The sequence below is a fragment of the Haliotis rubra genome, unplaced genomic scaffold, assembly GCF_003918875.1.
Source record: "Haliotis rubra isolate DU_JTF1 unplaced genomic scaffold, ASM391887v1 Scf41, whole genome shotgun sequence".
NCBI classification, from domain to species: domain Eukaryota; kingdom Metazoa; phylum Mollusca; class Gastropoda; order Lepetellida; family Haliotidae; genus Haliotis; species Haliotis rubra.
This window is the reverse complement of record NW_025767091.1, coordinates 2,276,064-2,297,583: the sequence shown is the minus strand read 5'-3', so window position 1 is coordinate 2,297,583 and position 21,520 is coordinate 2,276,064. Positions and strand designations below refer to the sequence as shown.

General features: G+C 40.4%; 1 protein-coding gene across 1 annotated transcript; it reads right to left on the bottom strand.

Annotated features, from left to right (window-relative positions):
- Window positions 1–18,286: 18,286 nt before the first annotated feature.
- LOC124288022 lies at window positions 18,287–21,043 on the bottom strand. The gene is made up of 3 exons (XM_046724550.1): window positions 20,983–21,043; window positions 20,499–20,661; window positions 18,287–18,323 (listed from the first exon to the last, which is right to left on the bottom strand). Exons 1-3 carry the CDS (start codon window positions 21,041–21,043, stop codon window positions 18,287–18,289), a joined length of 261 nt encoding a protein of 86 aa, XP_046580506.1.
- Between the last annotated feature and the right edge of the window lie 477 nt (window positions 21,044–21,520).

Genomic DNA, 21,520 nt, shown 5'->3' with positions numbered 1-21,520 from the left:
TGTTTCATGGGTATGAACCACCCTTCTCTCTGGGGCACTATGATTCCCATCTGTGTTATGGACACTATAAACCCGATTCTTATCATGGGTACTATCAACCATCATTGTTTCATGGGTATGAACCACCCTTCTCTCTGGGGCACCATGATTCCCATCTGTGTTATGGGCACTATAAACCCGATTCTTATCATGGGTACTATCAACTACCAATGTTTCATGGGTATGAACCACCTTTGTGTCTGGGGCACCATGATTCCCATCTGTGTTATGGACACTATAAACCCGATTCTTGTCATGGGCACTATGAACCACCATTGTTTCATGGTTATGAACCACCTTTGTGTCTGGGGCACTATGATTCCCATCTGTGTTATGGACACTATAAACCCGATTCTTATCATGGGCACTATCAACCACCAATTTTTCATGGGTATGAACCACCTTTGTGTCTGGGGCACTATGATTCCCATCTGTGTTATGGACACTATAAACCCGATTCTTATCATGGGCACTATCAACCACCATTGTTTCATGGGTATGAACCACCCTTCTCTGTGGGGCACTATGATTCCCATCTGTGTTATGGACACTATAAACCCGATTCTTATCATGGGTACTATCAACCATCATTGTTTCATGGGTATGAACCACCTTTGTGTCTGGGGCACTATGATTCCCCTCTGTGTTATGGGCACTATAAATCCGATTCTTGCCTTGGGCACTATGTACCACCATTGTTTTGTAACGGGGAGCACGTGTTTCGTTTCGTGCAGACATTTTACTTCCGGGTGTTGGTCGTTAACTTGCGTTAGTAACTGTACCTTTCGTTGGTCGTGGGTGCAGGAAATGTATTTCCTGCGAGGTTTGGGTATCATACTTTGATTCTGTTCCGTCGGTGGTTGAATTGTTTTCACCGCCATTTTCTGTTGCAGTCAGGTTGTTTGGTATGAGCAATTCTGATTGGTAGGGCAGCTGCGAGGTATTTAAGCGTGTAACACGAATTGTTCAGTGTCTGTATGATCGGCGACCGATCAGAGGTGAGGTTATCCACCGCAATATGTTCCCGTGATGGGACAACAAGATGTTCCGTGACGGAGCAATGAGTCCCGACTCCACTCCCTGTTAGGTTTTTAGTTTATTTTTCGGCCAATAAAGAGAAATTGAATAGAAAAATTGTATATTTTTGGGTAAATTTGTTAATGGGGAGGGCCGGGTGGATTTCAGCGTAATGGAACATGCCAGTCAGTAGGAATTTCGTATATTAGTGTAGGTGCAGTAGATTGTAGGTAGGATTTAGTGCTATTTTAAGAGGGTGGTTTATGTGTAGTTGAGAGGGTTGGGAGAAAGTAGGTTAGGTTATTAATAAAATATTTTAAGTAATTGTGTTTGTAGATCTTTTGTTCTCAGGAATTTGTTAGATTTGACTTATTGTTTATGTTGTTTTTGTTGAGTTATAATTTATGTCTTTATTTGAGAAAATTTTGTTGTTTTAATTGCTCCTCTGCATCCACGAACTGGGAACGGGACGGCTTTGATTCAGAACACACAAAACACAACGCAAAGCATCATGGTCATATGTGGTTAAGGCCGTTCCCGTTACATTTGGTGCCGTGACCCGGATGTAGATGTGCTGCAATTAAAACTATTTTTGTGGTTAAGTTAACATGAAATAAGACTGGGTTTTTTGGTGTGTTTTTTTAAGGATTAGGAATAGGATTAGTTTAAAAATGAATTTTGAACTGTTTGGTCTTTCTGGTTTGCCATCACCTTCAGTTGGTGATGATGCATTTCGCGAATTACCTTCTCGTAGAGCCTCAACTCCACAACATAATCTGGGCGCCAAACATTTTTGCCAGATTTTGGGAAAGGAGGTTATGAGTGTGGGAATACCATCGGGTCAGGATCCGTGACAGCTTCCTCCTATGTTGTCAGCTCTCGATCAGGTCAGTTTGGTGGTAGGTCTGTTAGGTTCGAACCCTCGTCAGATCAAGATAGGTTTGGTGGTGGCCAGAGTTTGGGATCGAGTGCACCAGGTCCTTTGTCTTGGTCTTCGCATTTAGGTAGCTCCCCAGGTAGCAATGTACGTTCAAATGTACCAGGAGTAGTGACTACCCCACGTTCCTCCATTCTGAGAGATGCTAACCAAGGGCAGGGTCGTTCAGACAAAGTTACTCGCAAGGAAAAACAACCTGACACATTCAATGGCAAAACTAGTGAGTGGCAGGATTATATCATTCATTTCGAGCAGAAAAATCTGTTTAGTTAAGTCAGAATCAAATGTTCAGGTTGCCAGGGAAACTGAAAGTCCAGTAACTTTTGACATGTTAGCCAAGCTCATTGATGAGAAATTGGCTAGGTTCAAACAGTCATTTAGCAGGCAAAAATATAGTGATGAAATGAGAACAGGTGCTTGCTTTTATTGTAAGGACAAAAGACATATGATCAGTCACTGTCCGCAGCTAGAAAAGACACGGGGGGTCCACTGTTTCTGATAGGGCAACAACTAACAGTTCGGAAAACTAGTTTGGACTGAGGGAGGGGCCGAAACTTCAGTCCTTAGTTGTCACGTTCAACAACTGACAGGGCCACAATTGGGTAGTTCTAAAGATCAGGAGGAATCTGGTACTACAAAGAAGGGAGCACCCTCCAGTAGTGCTAAGATTACATATCAGGTGCGCAATGTACAGGGTGATCAGAATTGTCTTTACACAAGTATCCAGTTGAATCATGGTACAATATTGATACCGGTTCACCCATTTCTCTGTTGTCCAATAAAGAATTTGCCAGATTAGGTTTTAGTACTGAGAAGTTGTCTCAGGTTTACGTTAGATTGGTGACTGCTGATGGTAGGCAGTTGGACGTTAAAGGTCAGGCTACTTTTGAGATTAAGGTTGATGGTTTATGCTTTGAGCATGCCTTAGTGGTAGCTGATCTTGACGATTTATTTGGCATATTTGGCATGGACTTCTTTGAGAAATACAGGGCTGATATATTGATAGGCAAGCAGATTTTTAAGACGTGTAAAGGCAAAATCAGGTTGTTTAAGAAACTGACCTACAATTGTGCTAAGTTACGGATTGTGGACAAAGTTAGAGTATCAGCCCAGTCAAAAACAAATTATTTCATGCCAAGTTGAAAGGCAACCCTCAGTTGACACCTGTATTGTTGAACCAAATAAACACTGGCAAAAGCAGGGACTATTTGTTGCTAGGAGTTTAGTGCAGACTGATCAGGAAAGGGTAGTTGTTTCAGTTCTTAACCTTAGCGGAAAAAGTGTATGTGTTGTTCCTGCTTCTGTTATGGGAACAGTCTGTTCGGTTGAAAGGGTGGTTGAGGCTAATACTGAACAAGAAAAAGTTAACTTCTGAAACAAAACTTCCCTCTCATCTTCAGTCTCTGGTGGATGGTAGTTCCAGCGACTTAACTCCTTAGCAAAAAGAGTCATTGTCAGATTTAGTCTGTGAGTTTCAAGATGTGTTTGTTGGCGAGGATGGAGCACTTGGTCAAACTGAAATGATAACTCATAAAATAGAAACTAATGATTCAGTTCCAATCAAATTGCCTCCTCATAGGGTACCTTTGGCTAGAAAGGCAGTTGTTGAAGAGGAAGTGGATAAGATGTTAAAAATGGGTATCATTGAACCTAGTGATAGCCCCTGGTCCGCTCCTGTTTGCTTAGTAACTAAGAAAGATGGGAGTGTCAGAGTTTGCATTGATTTTCACAAGCTCAATTTTGTCACGCAAAAAGATGCATATCCGATTTCGAGAATAGATGATATGCTTGAAAATCTAGGTGGAGCACAATGGTTTTCTACTTCGGACCTGGCTAGTGGCTATTGGCAGGTAAAAATGGAACCGAAAGACAAAAAGAAAACTGCATTTAGTACACATCTTGGGTTATTTCACTTTAATGTTATGCCGTTCGGTTTGACCAATGCTCCGGCAACATTTGAAAGGCTTATGAATAGGGTCCTTGGCTCCTTGAAGTGGAAAAGGTGTTTGTGTTATCTTGACGATGTGATTGTTTTTGGTGCCGACTTTGAAGGTGCTTTGGCAAACCTGAGACTGGTGTTCATGCAGTTTTGTTTGGCTAACTTGAAGTTAAAGCCCAAGAAGTGTGTACTGTTTCAGACTCGGGTAAATTTCTTAGGTCATGTTGTTTCACAGAATGGGATTAGTTGTGACCCACAGAAAACTGAGGCAGTCGAAAACTGGCCAAGACCTGAAGACAGGTCTGAATTGCGCAGTTTTCTTGGTTTAGTTGGCTACTATCGCCATTTTGTGGAGCACTTTTGTGAAATAGCAGTGCCCTTGATTACACTTACAAAGAAAAATGTCACTTATTGATGGGATGAAAAGTGCCAGCAAGTGTTTGAGCAATTAAAGCAGTGCTTACTGACCGCACCAGTTTTGTCGTTTCCTAAAGATCAGGGAATGTTTGTAGTAGACACAGATGCTAGTGCCCATGGGATTGGTGCGGTGGTTTCTCAGATTCAAATGGGGAAGAAAGAGTGATAGCGTATGCTAGCCATACACTCAATGCTGCCCAAAAGAACTACTGTACTACCAAGCGGGAATTACTAGCCGTTGTCACTTTCCTGAAACAATTCAGACACTTTTTGTTTGGAAGAAAGTTCGTGTTGAGAACTGATCATGCACCATTAATTTGGTTACGAAATTTCAACGATCCGGAGGGAATGTTGGCGCGTTGGCTCAGTTTAATTGAAACGTTTGATTTTGAGATCAGATATCGTGCTGGACCAAAGCACAAGAATGCGGATGCTCTGTCTCGAAAACCAGTTAGAAAGTGTGGCAGAGATTCTTGTTTTGAGTGTAGTTCAGGGGGAGGTACAGCTTCAGAACCCTTTGGAGATGAGAAACCCTACCATAAGACTTCTGACAATGCACCTAACATAACAATAAATTCTGTCTCCATGGAGACGCAAGCCTCTGTTTCTGGTACTGGTTCAGTTGACAGAACTCCAAACTGGATCCCAGTTTGGACAAGAGATGATCTCCTTGAGATGCAGCAACGTGATCCTAGTATTGGTCCAATCTGGGAAAAATTAGTTTCTTCTGTGGAAAAACCTGCAAACGTTGAGGTGGTTGATTTTTGTTCTGACAGTAAATAGTTATGGGGTCAATGGGGTTCTCTTGTCCTTCAAAATCATTTGCTTTATTATCGGAAACATACTTTGGAAAATGGAGAGCAAACTTTGCAATTAGTTGCACCGGAAGAAATTCGAGATACCATTTTCGAGCAGTTGCACATGAGTAAAACTGCTGTTCATTTTGGTAGAGACAAAACATTGTTAGCAGTGAAACATAGATTCTACTGGCCAGGTATGACTGATGCTGGAAAAAAACTTGGTCTTGGGTGGACAGGACCATATCTTGTGCTTGACAAGCTGTCGCCCCTCACCTACAAACTACGGAAAAATAGTCAATCACCTAGTCTAAATGTACATGTGGATCAGTTGAAGCCTTATGAGGGAAGAAATGCACCTGAAAATTGGATAGATAGGGCTGACTTAGATATTAATTTAGCTGAAAGTGAAACTATACTTAGTGAATCCGAAGAGGAATCTGAACCGTTACTTCAGACTAGGAGCGGGAGAAATGTGAAACCTCGAAAACCTTATTCCCCGTAGTACAGACCCTGTGGATGTTTATTTTATAGTTTTGTTTTCATTTTTTAGTTCAGTATGGAGATCCATGCAAATTCAGAAGAATTGCGACAATTCCAGTCCCACATCCGAGAGGACTTTCCTTCCGGAGGATTGACCTGTGCGGTTCCTGCTTGTAGAGCGGCACACTTCCTCACATGGGGCAGATACATGGACCACTGGGCCCGGTACCATAAGGACACAGTGACGCTATACCAGTGTGAGGGATGTGGGAAGAAGTTCCCGACGCGGCAACACATCAGATCGCATCTGAAGAACCATGTCAGCGGTACCGCATACCACCAGGAGGCCGCTGGTAACAGGGAATACCGGGATCCTGGGATACCGGGATACCAGGCCGGCAGGAACGATGAAGTCATCTGGTACTCTACCAGCGGATCGTTTACAAACCCGACAGCGTGCGCAAGAGGAAAGGAGATGCTGGCCACACCGGAGATGTTCTCGGGGGGAGCAGTTCATAGAGGAAATGAACTATTTGCTAACTTCGGACACTGACTGAACTGATGGACTCTTATTGTAAATGTGTCTATTTGGTTTTGTTAATTATAATGTTTTCCACAGAAATATTGTTTATAGTTGAGTTTTTGTATATTTAGTTACTTTGTATATTTAGTTGAGTATTATTGGGATTTAGATTTAGAATTATGGGGACAAAGTAAAGTTTTACTTTGATCTAAGGGGGGGGAGGAATGTAACGAGGAGCACGTGTTTCGTTTCGTGCAGACATTTGGTGTTGGTCGTTAACTTGCGTTAGTAACTGTACCTTTCGTTGGTCGTGGGTGCAGGAAATGTATTTCCTGCGAGGTTTGGGTATCATTCTTTGATTCTGTTCCGTCGGTGGTTGAATTGTTTTCGCCGCCATTTTCTGTTGCAGTCAGGTTGTTTGGTATGAGCAATTCTGATTGGTGGTGGGCAGATTGGCTGACCAATCGTATCGAGGTTGTTATGTAAGACGTAGGGCAGCTGCGAGGTATTTAAGCGTGTAACACGAATTGTTCAGTGTCTGTATGATCGGCGACCGGTCACAGGTGTGGTTATTCACCGCAATATGTCCCGTGATGGGACAACAAGATGTTCCGTGACGGAGCAATGAGTCCCGACTCCACTCCCTGTTAGGTTTTTAGTTTATTTTTCGGCCAATAAAGAGAAGTTGAATAGAAAGGTTGTATATTTTGGGGTACATTTGTTAATGGGGAGGGCACGGTGGATTTCAGCGTAATGGAACAAGCCAGCCAGTAGGAATTTCGTATATTAGTGTAGGTGCAGTAGATTGTAGGTAGGATTTAGTGCTATTTTAAGAGGGTGGTTTATGTGTAGTTGAGAGGGTTGGGAGAAAGTACACAAGAAGAAAAAAATGGTGATTTCCAAAAATTTCCAATTTGGAAATGTCACATTTATAAAAATTTCCAAAATTGGAAAGATGATGTTTCCAAGGCTTGGAAATTTTTGGAAATTTAGGAAGGATTTTACCACTACTTCTTTCAATGTCTCCTTTTTCCCAAGGATCCCCGGCCCATGAGTGTATAGACTGAACTATTTCACGATTCTTTTGATCTGTTAGAGTTCTTATTGTTGATATACATAATGTATCTTGCATGTGACATATTTATTCATGAAAACTGCAGGAATAAGCCATATTTTCATATTATCCCTTTGTGCTTGATATCAATGCAACTGCGTCTCACGCGTGAAGTGATACATTTTTTAAAGTCTGGATTATGTTTAGAGTAAGTGTTTACTATTCGCCGTCCTATGCGACCAACTAGGAACCAATTCTATATATTAGTTTAACTTCACTCATCTGCTTTCTTCTTGTTCTATGTGTCAAAAATTGATATTGACTGTTCTATTTACCGCTAGTATGGCGAGCATTTGCAAAAGTCTGTTTCAAGTGTATGTTTTAGTTGTTATCCACATAAGCGCAAATATGTTTAATTTTTTACCCCTCTCAATGTTCGTATGAATACAAATTCCATACACCTACGCTATATGGACTATATAACAGCGTACCAGATATACTGACTGACTGAGTGTATTTACATGCCATAAAAATGAACCCGTGCCATGGCGTAATGGGGTATTCCCGTAAAGTAGGAGTTTGTTATTACAGTATAATCTCGTTCATGTTGCGTCGGTGTTGTTATACGGGATTAAGACACTGGGTGCTATAAAATTCTGAACTTGTTTTGAAATATGATCGAATTTACTGAGTTAATTTATTGAGTTTAGCTCACTGAGATTATACTGATTCATGTGTTCACTCAACGTCTACGGGGATGATACGTTCTACGTCTCGCCAAAGTTATTGATTAATCTACTAATCTACTAATATCTAACAAAGTGAGGTTTGGGTGACCTTCGTAGGGTCAGTAATAAGTTGAAATAGGTCATACATGATTTGAAAATTATGTATCTTATTATTACTTGGGGTGTTGGCATGGCAGATTTAAGAAGATCGTTGAAAAGGCCCTCCAAATGATAGTTGAGATATATTTCACATGATATGTTTCATCTTGTGATGATTAATTGTGGCAACACCAAATATATTATGTCATGAAAATGTCAAATATCAGTTTAGGCTTATTTCATTTCTTTACCCCTTCAACTTTTCGTATCAACCTTGTGCCTGTTAAAACATTAACTGGCCTTTGTTCGAGATCACCAGGTCTTGGAGGTAATCACCCTATGTTTTTCACAATTCTGCTTCATGGGAACTAACCGTAGTAGAATACATTCTCCAATTAACACCTGTTACAAGGGAGAGGCCATTTGAGTTTGTTAACTTGTCAATAGAAAATTGGTTGTGTAGTCCAAACATGTGCGGATTGAAGCAAATACTCAAATGAATTCCCTTTTTACTGAATCATAAGTGTATCTAGATTAATTTGATCATTTACAAGAAGTACGTTACAGAATGTTTTAATAATACATTAATTATAGATCAAGAGAAATCAGCCCACAAGCTCACAGTTGATTCCAGAGACAAATATACATTTGAAAGATTCCAGTTTAGACAAGACATTAATTTCATAATAAGCCAGCCAATAGACTTTATGTTAATATCCCAGTTACAGTTATTTTGAAGGGTCAAGTCTAGATGCTTGTGATTATCTATGTCTTGAATTATCACACCGCTCATTGTAAGGTCAGGTTGGATGCTTCTGTTAAGTTTTTTACAAAACTGTAAAATAGTTTTGTCGCTGTGGTGACAATTATATACGTTTGAAAATGTTAAAACCTGCAATGAGAACACGACGCCACGCCAATAGCAACTCCATGCTTGTTTGATAGGTATTCATTGCATAGAGAAGGGTTCCCATATTCATTCTTGTATCATTATCGAGATAAAGGGTAGGTTAGACATTTGGGTCAAGGTAAAAATCGTTTGATGTTTGATGTTTTGACAACGGTGTTGTTTTAAGGGATTTTACAAGATGAAAAAACGTGTTCACTCAAGGAAAGAAATAAGACATGTATACCAGACTACCAGTATGAGTTTGAATCTATGTTAGTGAGTTCACACAGTCACTTTGATTTATAAATTAGTTCACTCAATTCATAAGTTGTGAGTTATTCATTTTCTTGCAGAAACTTGCTATAAGAATTTTGGAAATGACAGTTTTCAACATTATTTCCACAAATTCAGTTATGGTAAATACACAGTTAGACTAGAAGTTTCTTCCTACTTTTCATGGTTGAAGATATCTATGTGTAAATGGTTAACGGTATATGTTCATTCTGAACAAGAGGAAAAGGAGATATTGGATCTCATGGAGATGCAGTCAGAAAGACTGCAGAGCAACAGTCTCAACATTGAACGACATAATGTCTAAAATTCCTGGAGACCACAACCACGGACCAGTACACAACGAAGTCAAGGAAAATCAAATCTCAAATAGATTGTAACAAAAATAACGAATATTTTTTTTTAAGAAAGGTAAGAAGTATTCCTAACGTTATGTTAAAGGTCACATGCAACGTAAAACACAACTTTGCAGATTCTGATACCTTTCGGTATGGACTTACCGAAACAAATCATCAAAAATGCAAATGTAACTTATAAAGTTGAAAAATAACGCGATTCACTAATTTTCTCCCAGCGCTTGGGGGAAAAGTGGTTTCAACAGCTGGGCTGCACTTGGCTGCGCTCATAGCACATGCGCAGTGAAACAGGTTCGCGCAGCGGTGAATACTCGGTGAAGGCTTTGGTGTGAGCTATTTTTTAAAAATGTTTTGTTGATATTTCACAGGCGCGAGATTTTTATATGTTATACCAGTAGATTACCGATTTAACTGTTTATATAATTTCATTTGTCTATTTCACCACACGTTTTTCTTACCGAGTCACTTTCTCAGTTCGATACTTAAAAGCAATGTCATTATTTAGCGTTGACAGAATATCTAACTGTGACACAGATATGTCGTTGTCACAGACAAAACTCAGTGTCTGTTTTATTGACACCTATGTGTCTGCCTGCCTGTCTGCTAATGACAATATTCGATACACAACTTCGATCACTGACCACATGCAATTTGAACTTAACACCTATCAGGCTAAACACCATAAACAAAACGCATTGATTTATGGCCCGAATTCGGTCTCTGTCACATTATGTAATTACACAGACAGGCAGGTGTGATACTTGTACACATGACATGTTATGATGTCTGTTGCTTGCAAATTGTTATACACAAGAAAATGAGCATGTATTTACGGTTCATTGCCGGGAAGGCTAAAATCGTGACGCTTCTCGGTTCAATGAGCGTAGCTTTGGCGATACTCCCCTAATTAGCCCTCCCGGGAAATCCGAAATATACATTTTAGCCTTCCCGGGACATCTGAAAAATAAATTTTAGCCTTCCCAGTACGACACCGTATTTACAAAACCTAACATCTCTATATATACACACACAATGAGCCGTGAGGGCATCGGCAAATGAACCAGCCATTACACTTGAGTGCACACCCACCCGCTCTGACTGGGTTCGGTATCCCGGCAGCTTCGTTTCTAGGGAAGTAAACCCAAGTACAAAATATTGCACTTTTGATTTGCGATTGTACGCTTTTATTTTGTTTATAAGTTTTTTCATAATCAGAATGTATATTATATGTCATAAATAAGTGATAACTGTGTTTTAATTATGTTTGATTTTTTGGTTGCATGTGACCTTTAATAATGCACCGAGGAGATCATCAAAGGAGTGGATTGCTTAAAGTTTAAGCAATCCACTCCTTTGATGATCTCCTCGGTGCATTATCGCGATAATGACATCGCGAGATATCGAACGAGCCTACAGCTCAACAGGAACAGAAATCGTGACAATTGTTGTGAAAAATGAAAGCTATATGTTCTCACAATCTGCTCTCATTTAATTTTGTCACCTGCTTTGCCTAGCCTCCGAGTGGGCCTAGGACAAATGCCACCCGGACAAAAGCCACCCGGACAAATGCCACCTAGGACAAATGCCACCCAAATAAAAATAAAAACCACCAACACAATAACATTTTTAAAAAGTCAACATTACTATGAAATCAAAATTTTACATGAAAATCAACTTTTTTATCAAAGTGAATATATATTTTTAAGAAACCAAATTATTCATCAAAGTCTACATAATTCTACAACAAAATCAACATTAAAATCAATATGGGTGGTAATTGTAATGGTAAAATAACTGGGTGGCATTTGTCCGGGTGGCTTTTGTCCTGCTCCCCTTCCGAGTTACAACTTGTTTTCATAGACGATTCTGTCGTAATTGCCTGGTGTCGCTGGGCCTTATTTATTCGAGCCAGCCGCTAGTGATAGTGAAAACTATGATTAGCCTCGCTCATCTCGGTTACGGTTACCGTATATGACCGTAATTTCTTCAACCTAAACAGTGCGACATTAGGAAGGGCGGATGCCCATCAGATGCCGTTATTTGAAAATTTCCCCGGTAGTTCTTGTCTGATTGTATTAAAGTATCAAAGCACAGTGGGCTTTTGCAGGTTTTCTAATGCCTGGATGGTATAATGACTGATCATAATTGATCCCATTTCTGTGGGTTTTTTTACCTCGATATTTATTCACGTCATGTAAAAATATTACGTATAATATTAAAAAATGACATTTGATCTATTTGAATCCGGAAACTAAACAACCCCACTTTGCCATTGCTAGAAGACTCTGACAATTTACTTAGGTAAATAGGTACATACAGTTTTAGCACACAGCAAATGCTTATATGTATTTCTTATGCAACAATGAAGTTCTGTCCGTATTCTCAAAATAGTGTCGGCTCATAGGTTTTCACATGCAATTAAAATTGCATGCAATACAGCAATTAATACTCCCCTGTTGTAACCCGTGTTAGGTGGTATAAACCTACACATGTTATTTGTCATCATTCACTTGATGGTCAGTTAATGAATTTAAAACAGGTATAATTAGTGGTAACACCACTTAGATAACCCGACAAAGGTTCCCATTTTGCATTTCTTGTGTCTGGAGTAAATACTCAACATTATAAACATCGATCAAAGGATTAACCGATAACACGCTGATTGATTAATTACTTTTATCTTACACAGCGGATTTGTCAAAAGGTAGTGTTTATGTATGTAAATTTATTAATCTATACTGAATACACTCTGTCGTGTCTGTGTCTGCGTAAAACAACTTCCTTCTTTCAAAGGATTAACCGCCAAGACATTGATTGATTGCTCATTATCGGTTAACCAAATTACTTTTTTGTAAAGAATGGCGGTAATTATGCAATTAGTTCCCAGGTATGCTCTCTTGGGTGACCAATGAGACTATATACCAATGTGAAATACCTGAAACGATATATCACTTTTCGTAAACATGTATTAGACTGTTAAAAGACACATCATTTGGAACAGCTGCAGGTGAATGGCATATCACTCGTTTTTGTGGATATTGATGGATACATTCCTCGAACAAAGTAATAGCCTGACATTGTTCTTATAACTCTAATCTGTTTTAATTTTAATAATTGCATTTTGTTTTTATTCATTTGTCGTAGCATTCCACAGAATCATTGTTTTCGTCGTGAAGTAATGAGACAGACAACATACACTAGGGCGTGTGTGCGAATTATGATTTACATTGGCAAACGATAAAATGTCTAGATATTCAAGTTATAAGTATAGGCAGATCGCCTGATTTTTATTTAGTTTCAAAATGCATACAAGTATGATAATAAGCTAATTAGGATTATAAGACCAAATATAAAGACGCACGTTGACTAGTATCTACATACTGGTGAGTGGACATTAACCACGTGAATGTAGCAAGAAATTTATTGCGCAGTATTGTCACTTCGACCCCCACCTCACTTCCGAGGAAGAAATCGTTATGTTACAAGTTGTGTCATGCCAAATCCTGTTGGGCATGATTCAAATACATATTTAACTACGAGTAGAAAGTAGTTTTGATTTTCTAACTTGATGAAAACAAACCATAATCTCATTAATTCTTTAACAGACTTTAGCCCGTGATGTTACGATTACTAAAAATGGCAGCGCCCTGTCGCGAACATCCGCCAGTCTGAGAATAAATGCTATTTAGGTTTGTTTTCACCGAGTTACAAAATCAAAACTATTTTCTACTGGTAGTAAACTATGTATTTGATTGACCATTAGGATTTTGCATGACATAGCTTATAACACAACAATTTCTCTCCTGGCAGCGAGGTGGGTGTCAATATAACACTACTTACAATATTATTGTCACTTCCACCACAACCTCGCTTCCGAGAAAGAAATCGTTATGCTTCAAGTTGTGTCATGGAAAATGTTTTTGGTCATCAATCATATATATATTGTACTACAACTAGTAAGTAGTTTTGATTCTTTAACTTCCGCGAAGCGATCTGAACACATTTAAGATATCGTTCCAAGCTTCCACAACGCTCGCTTCGCACTCACAAACATAACCCATTTAGCACGAACTACGGGGTCCGGTGGAAATTAGTGCATGCTGACACCATCACTCGACCCCCTAGGAGGGCAACGCAACGATTGACGGCAACGCAACGATTCGTTTTGCTTTGAGTAACTTTCGTTGTTCAGACCATCCTTTAATGTTGGAATATGGGCGAAAAGTAAATATACAACATGAGCGATTCTGCCCTCTGTGTATTGTACTTACCATTGAATCAGAGTACCAATTCTTTATTGAATGTTCATTTTACTGTGATCTGAGAAACAGCCTGCTCCCACAATACTACATAAATAATCCATGTGAAACTAAATTTATCAACCTTTTATTGTCTTGCAATTCTACAACTGTTAACAATCTTGCTAAGTTTATATTTCTTGCATTGACAAAAAGAGCGAAGTTTTTGAATATAGAGTATAAGAGACATTGTACATGTTAGCATACAGCTTAATATTATATATGGCGCTGGATTGTATTGTCATCTTTATAATTGTATAATGGGTCGGTGGCCCTTGTACGAAATTAACTCTCACTCACTAGATATAAGCTTACGATGACACATACTTAAACTAAACGTGACAAAATTCACTTTTCACCTAAAACATTGACCATTTAAAATGTGTTCACCACAGCAATTTCGACTAGTCAAGTCGATAATCCTTTCGTTAATCCCTTAAACAATCATTACTAAAACAACACCAAACATCAAAGACTACCGCCAGTCGCCTTAACGCCCCCATGAAACACTCATGCCGCCCCCATGCCACTATAGCAATTAGCCCATGCAGAACAATCATTTACCATCACCCACCAGTTATCTCCCCTTGCGGATATTTCCAAAATTGGAAATTTTTGGAAACATCATCTTTCCAAAATTGAAATGTTAGGTTATTAATAAAATATTTTAAGTAATTGTGTTTGTAGATCTTTTGTTCTCGGAATTTGTTAGATTTGACTTATTGTTTATGTTGTTTTGTTGAGTTATAATTTATTAATAAATTATGTCTTTATTTGAGAAATTTGTTGTTGTTTTAATTGCTCCTCTGCATCCACGAACTGGGAACGGCACGGCTTTGATTCAGAACACACAAAACACAACACAAAGCATCATGGTCATTTGCCGTTAAGGCCGTTCCTGTTACAGTTTCATGGGTATGAACCACTTCTGTGTCATCGTATCAGTAGAAGCAGCTACCAAGCTCATTACCAATAAGGATACGGTGTGGGTGCGTCATACGCCTATGTTACGGTATTACGGCGCTAGGGACCCTTTCGTGCAATGATACCCGAGACCTACGTATCTTAGCACTGCGATGATCGTACATTGTAACTACCATTCACTAACACAAAGTTTAGACGGTCTAAGTGCTACTAAGATCACTTTCTGCAACGGGACACATTTATCTTTCATGGACAGCATGGATAAATCATATCAAATATATATATGGTTCTCAATCGTCCCGAAATGTTACGTATCTTTGGATAACATGAACCATCCTTTGTTTTGAGGCGCACCATGAATAACACGTGTATCATGGGGTATAACGGTTCATTCGTAGCCTCCGCCATAGGACTATCACTCTCTGGCGTATTAGTAGGCTCTATAGTTTGGCACCGCCTCCGCGGTGTAGTGGTTAGAGCGGAAGGTCGCGGGTTCGATCCCCGACCGCGTCATACCAAAAGACGTTAAAATAATATGGTACTTGTTGGTCCCTGTCTGGCGCTCGGCATTAATGGGTACAACAAGGACTGGTCGGCTCGGAGTCAGTATAATGTGTCTGAGTGGGGTATTCATGCTTCACTGCGGCATGGTATCTCAGTGGGCTAGCACTATAAAACCAGCTTAAGTCTGAGCTAGTACAAGCAACCGCACATACACATACACACGCATGCACGTCGTCATATGAGCGAAATATTCTCAAGCACGACGTTAAACCCAATTTCACATCACCTCACCTATAGTTTGGCATGAAATGCATGTGGACCCGGTTTTTTGTAAATATATCTTCATCCAATGACCCAATCGATCTCAAACTGTGCAAGTGGATGTTTTGTCAGACAACATAATCACATTGTAAATCACCGATTTTATGCATTTGTATTAACGAATCTGTCTATGTAACTGTCAACAAAATAAACAGCAGAACGCAGACTGCTTGCAGAGGGAGGTAGACCAATGACCTGTAACAGCGGCAGTGTTGGGTCATAAAGGTCAACGTTCGTCAATGCAGGTCAGCTGTGCACGTGACAGGAATGAAGAGGTGTCACAGGTCTTGAATAGGGTAAGGTGGGTGCCAACTGTTAACCATCATACGGAGTTTGTTTCTCTGAGTTGTTCAACATTAACCAAAAAACCCATTAGTGAGAATTATTCTGTAGGTTAAAATCTTTAAATTTGTAATGTTAATGTCATATTTTGTTTATGCAGTACCTAAGTGGGAATGCATTTAAAGAACACAGAAAGTATATTTATTTACACTAAATCATTAATCGGACCACCTATGGTTAGAACTCAACAACTGTTAAAGCCCCGTTCCCTCGGACACAAGCACACACAATCATGCACACTCATTGAAGAAAAGATAGAATGAAGACAAAAGTGTTTTTTTGATGTCGTTCACATTCCAAATTAAGCAATGCATTTCTAATAGCTTTAAGCATAAAGATAGTTAATGTTTATATTTTCATGATAATTTTATGTGAAATGAGTGTTTTATGTTACACTATAAGTCGTTGGAATTAGTCAGAGCTGTCATTGTTAAAAGAAGTTATATTTCTTTGAGCATATCTGGCTGGATACTATTATTATCTGTACATATAATAACAGAATTAAACTTCATCAAGTTCACTCCATTCTTCCACAGAGGAGTCATCAGTGTCCAGACGAATGACAACTGGATTAACTGTTTGCTCCTTCAAGCCATCTTTGAGCCAGTACTCTTTCTCCACCTTCTTGACATGTTCAACACATGCATGCCAGCGTGCAATGTCAATGTCACATATAGCAGTGTTGACAATGTGCTTGACATCATTCAACTTGAATGATTGATTTCTCCGGGCCACTGTACTTTTAAGGTCTCCCCAGATAAGTTCGATTGGGTTGAGATCACAGTGGTACGGTGGTAATCTCAAGACCTTATGGTCGTGTTGGCGTAGCATGTTGTCAATGTTATATGTGGGTGGAGGTTTGTTAGGTTTAATCAAAGAGTACAACTGTGGTTTAGTGGCCTTCATTGAAAATTGTATATTGTTATTGTTAGCCATTGCTGCATATCTGACTTCTTTGTATTGGAAGTTGGGCACCTATTGTTTGGATCTCGAACACTGTGATAGGGAGCATTGTCCATGACAACAAGACTTTGTGTAAGGCAGAGCTGGCAACAATTGTTCCTCAACATACTGTGTGAAAACCGTTGAGTTCATTTCTGTATGATAGTCCCTACCATCTGTGCTCTTTGACCGAAATACCAGATCACACCCAGGTAGGAATCCACTGTGGGAACCAGCATGAAGAACGATTAAACGTTCACCTTTGCCTGTTGGTATTTTCCTACCATCACTGGGATCAGTGGGTAGCCACTGTCTGGCAGCAGTATGGTTTGCATTGACCCAGGTCTCATCCAGATATATAGGTTCGAACCCATCCTCTCTTGCCTGCTTAATTTCTCTCAGATAGTTACACCTTATTTTCACAATATCAGATCTCTCACACATTACAAGTTTCTGGTTTGCTACCTTCTTGTACTTGTATCCAAATTTGAGCAGTAGTTTGCTTAGCATAAACCTAGAAACATTAATGTCGTGATCCTCTGCAAGGATGTGTTTTAACTTTCTTGTGGACAGGTGTTCATTTCTAGCAAATAGCCGGCGAATGACATCTCTGATGACCCTGATGTCAAAAGAATCTAACTTTGGATGCCTACCTTTTTGTACAAGGTTTTGTTTATTGGTTGTTGGTTTATTTTTCACAATTTTAGCAGGATGTTCTTTTTTCATGCCAAGAGCAAAAGTTGTACGTTTCATGTAATCCGACACCTTATAAATCGGTTTGCAAGGTTTGCTCTCTTTTAAAAAAATTCAACACATTTCCTAATTAAACGTTTAGCATCATCTGAATAAGCTTTCATGATGACAGCTAGAAGTAGTCAATGTGAATGATCCAAACGGTCTATAACTGTGCAGTGCACAGGTAACTATCATGAACTGCACGTGCATTGACCTTTATGACCCAACACTGCCGCTGTTACAGGTCATTGGTCTACCTCCCTCTGCAAGCAGTCTGCGTTCTGCTGTTTATTTTGTTGACAGTTACATAGACAGATTCGTTAATACAAATGCATAAAATCGGTGATTTACAATGTGATTATGTTGTCTGACAAAACATCCACTTGCACAGTTTGAGATCGATTGGGTCATTGGATGAAGATATATTTACAAAAAACCGGGTCCACATGCATTTCATGCCAAACTATAGGACCTGTTACTGCACAGCTAGAAACCAGAACCTGTCTGGTGGTGAAGATTACGGAACTGTTGTTGCCATGTATGTTCATACTGTGGAGGACGCGAACGTTGTTATGGTAAGACACAATGATATTACAAAACGTAATGACACACATAAATCTTTCACAGTTTTCTTTGAAACAGGACCATGGTCTAGGCGATGTGGAAGCGTTTCACTAGGGACTGGAGGCTGGAAGCAAGAACACATTATTTGTAGGTCAAGCGAAAAAGAATACATACATCTAAACACATTTTCTATGGGCCAAAACAGAACGCCTTTCCCACCAACTGTCCTACTACGGCAGAGGACAGAAAATCATCATGGATGCACATCGAACACATATTTTGTGTAGTCCTCCAGGACTTACGATCCGCATGTAAGGTCACTCCCACACGTATACAAGGTCACTCCCACCCGTATACAAGGTAACTCCCACCCGTATACAAGGCCACTCCCATCCGTATACAAGGTCACTCCCACACGTATACAAGGTCACTCCCACCCGTATACAAGGTCACTCCCATCCGTATACAAGGTCACTCCCACCCGTATACAAGGTCACTCCCATCCGTATACAAGGTCACTCCCATCCGTATACAAGGTCACTCCCACCCGTATACAAGGTCACTCCCACCCGTATACAAGGTCACTCCCATCCGTATACAAGGTCACTCCCACACGTATACAAGGTCACTCCCACCCGTATACAAGGTCACTCCCACCCGTATACAAGGCAACCCCCACCCGTATACAAGGCCACTCCCATCCGTATACAAGGTCACTCCCACCGTATACAAGGTCACTCCCACCCGTATACAAGGTCACTCCCACCCGTATACAAGGTCACTCCCATCCGTATACAAGGTCACTCCCACCCGTATACAAGGTCACTCCCACCCGTATACAACCCGTATCACTCCCACTCCCATCTGTATACAAGGTCACTCCCACCCGTATACAAGGTCACTCCCACCCGTATACAAGGTCACTGCCACCCGTATACAAGGTCACTTCCATCCGTATACAAGGTCACTCCCACCCGTATGCAAGGTCACTCCCACCCGTATACAAGGTCACTCCCATCCGTATACAAGGTCACTCCCACCCGTATGCAAGGTCACTCCCATCCGAATACATTATCAGGGATGTACAAGTGTTTGTGTCGGGACGAATGAAAGTTTCAGAAAACATTTACATATCCTCGAACAAAAGTATATCTGTTCCATATACAACATATTTCAATGAATCACATCATGACACAGCCGCCAATAGTGGGCCAGGAATAGGTTTCACAGAACTGTATGTCGAGAGGAATCTCTTCAACTGTCAAATTGTCAAGTTTCACTTCATATTCGAGACCCGTGAAGCGGTTGCGACCTCGTCTGCAGATCGTGAGTAAATGGTTGATGTATTTTAATATGTCCTCTTTGATAAGAACGCTGAACCCTTTCTACAGTTTCTTCTAAAAGCAGCGTCGATTACACGACTCCGTCTACATTAAGGACATGTGTTCATGAACATCCCATTAACCCGTGAAGGTTAGAACTGGTCTTCAGTAACCCGTGCTTGTCGTAAGAGGCGACTAACGGGATCGGGTGGTCAGGCTCGCTGACTTGTTTGACGCATGTCATCGGTTCCCAATTGCGCAGATCTATGCTCATGCTGTTGATCACTGGATTGTCTGGTCCAGACTCGAGTATTTACAGACCGCCGCCATATAGCTTGAATATTGCTGAGTGCGGCGTAAAACTAAACTCACTCACTCATATTCGAGCAATATATTTGACAAAAGTTACTACACGTACATTAAAAGGCTCAGCTGAGATATTCAAAAGGCGTTAATGTGGACATTTCTAAATTTGACGTCCAAGTGAAAAAAAAGGATGTCCCTCGCATTTTTCTGTTATAACATACCACATGTTCCCATTTGTTTTGAAATGAACAATTGACCTGACTTTGCGTGAGTTTGTGCCAGGCACCATCACTATTTGATGGTTTGTTGCTTGGTTGGTGTTTAACGCCGCACTCAGCAATATTCCAGCTATATGGTGTCGGTCTGTAAATAATCGAGTCCCTACCAGACAATCCAGTGATCAACATCATGATCTACACAATAGGGACACGATGACATATGTCAACCAAGTCAGCGAACCTGACCACCTGATCCCGTTAGTCGCCTCTTACGACAAGCATGGGTTGCTGAAGACCAGTTCTAACCTTCACGGGTTAATGGGATGTTCATGAACACATGTCCTTAATGTAGACGGAGTCGTGTAATCGACGCTGCTTTTAGAAGAAACTGTAGAAAGGGTTCAGCGTTCTTATCAAAGAGGACATATTAAAATACATCAACCATTTACTCACGATCTGCAGACGAGGTCGCAACCGCTGGACAAGAGGGCGTTCTGATGGATGAGGACCGTGCACTCTCCTTCACAGGCTGCGACGGTACCGTCGGATCCAACCGTATCAAAGAGTTTCTGTACAATCGCCTTCAACTCCCCAACATCAAACAGATAGGTGAACTCTGAACAGGAACATATATAGTGAGTGGGTGAGTCAGTGGGCGGGTGAGTGAGTGAGTGAGAGAGAGTGAATGAGTGGGTGAGTGGAGTGAATGAGTGAGCGGAGTGAATGAATTAGCTGAGTGAGTGGATGAATAAGTGAATTAGTTGGTGAGTGAGTGGGGCCGATTTTGAGTGAGTGAGTGAGCGCGTGATTGGGTGGGTAGTTGAGTGAATGAGTGAGTGGGTGGAGTTGTGAGTGAGCGGATGAGCGAGCGAGCTGGTGATTGTATCGATAGATTGTATCGACCTGAGTTTTCTAAAACAGTTAACAATGCACTTACGATCGAGGATGTTGCAGTATGCCAGAGGCAGGAGAACAAGGATGATGATGGCGCACTTCATGGTTGTGAGAGTCTGGAAGGTAATGTATCCACTTCGATTGTACAATTGTAGCTATATCATGAGCATATATTTGATTCAGCAGTATTACAGGTGTACTATGTTGTGTGTATACATATCGAGTCTGGACCAGACAATCCAGTGATTGTCATCCAATACGATGACAAGGCATGTGTTAATGCATCACAATGAAATAGTGATGATACCAGGTTTTCGTTAAAAGGTGAGCGTATCCTGCCCCACCGGTGGCACCCGTCAAAGACACATGCAAAGTCCAGTCAATTGTTCCCCTGAAAAAATTCGGGAACGTATGGTACATGTCAAAATATTGAATCGGACATCATTTTTGTCACTGATGCATCAAGTTTCGATTGTGTGTAACTATGGCACACAGGCGAGATAAATTACGTAGGTCTCTCGTTTGTAATGTTGTCTGTCGATTAGTTAGACAATACTGCTACTTGTAGGTAACAAAATGTG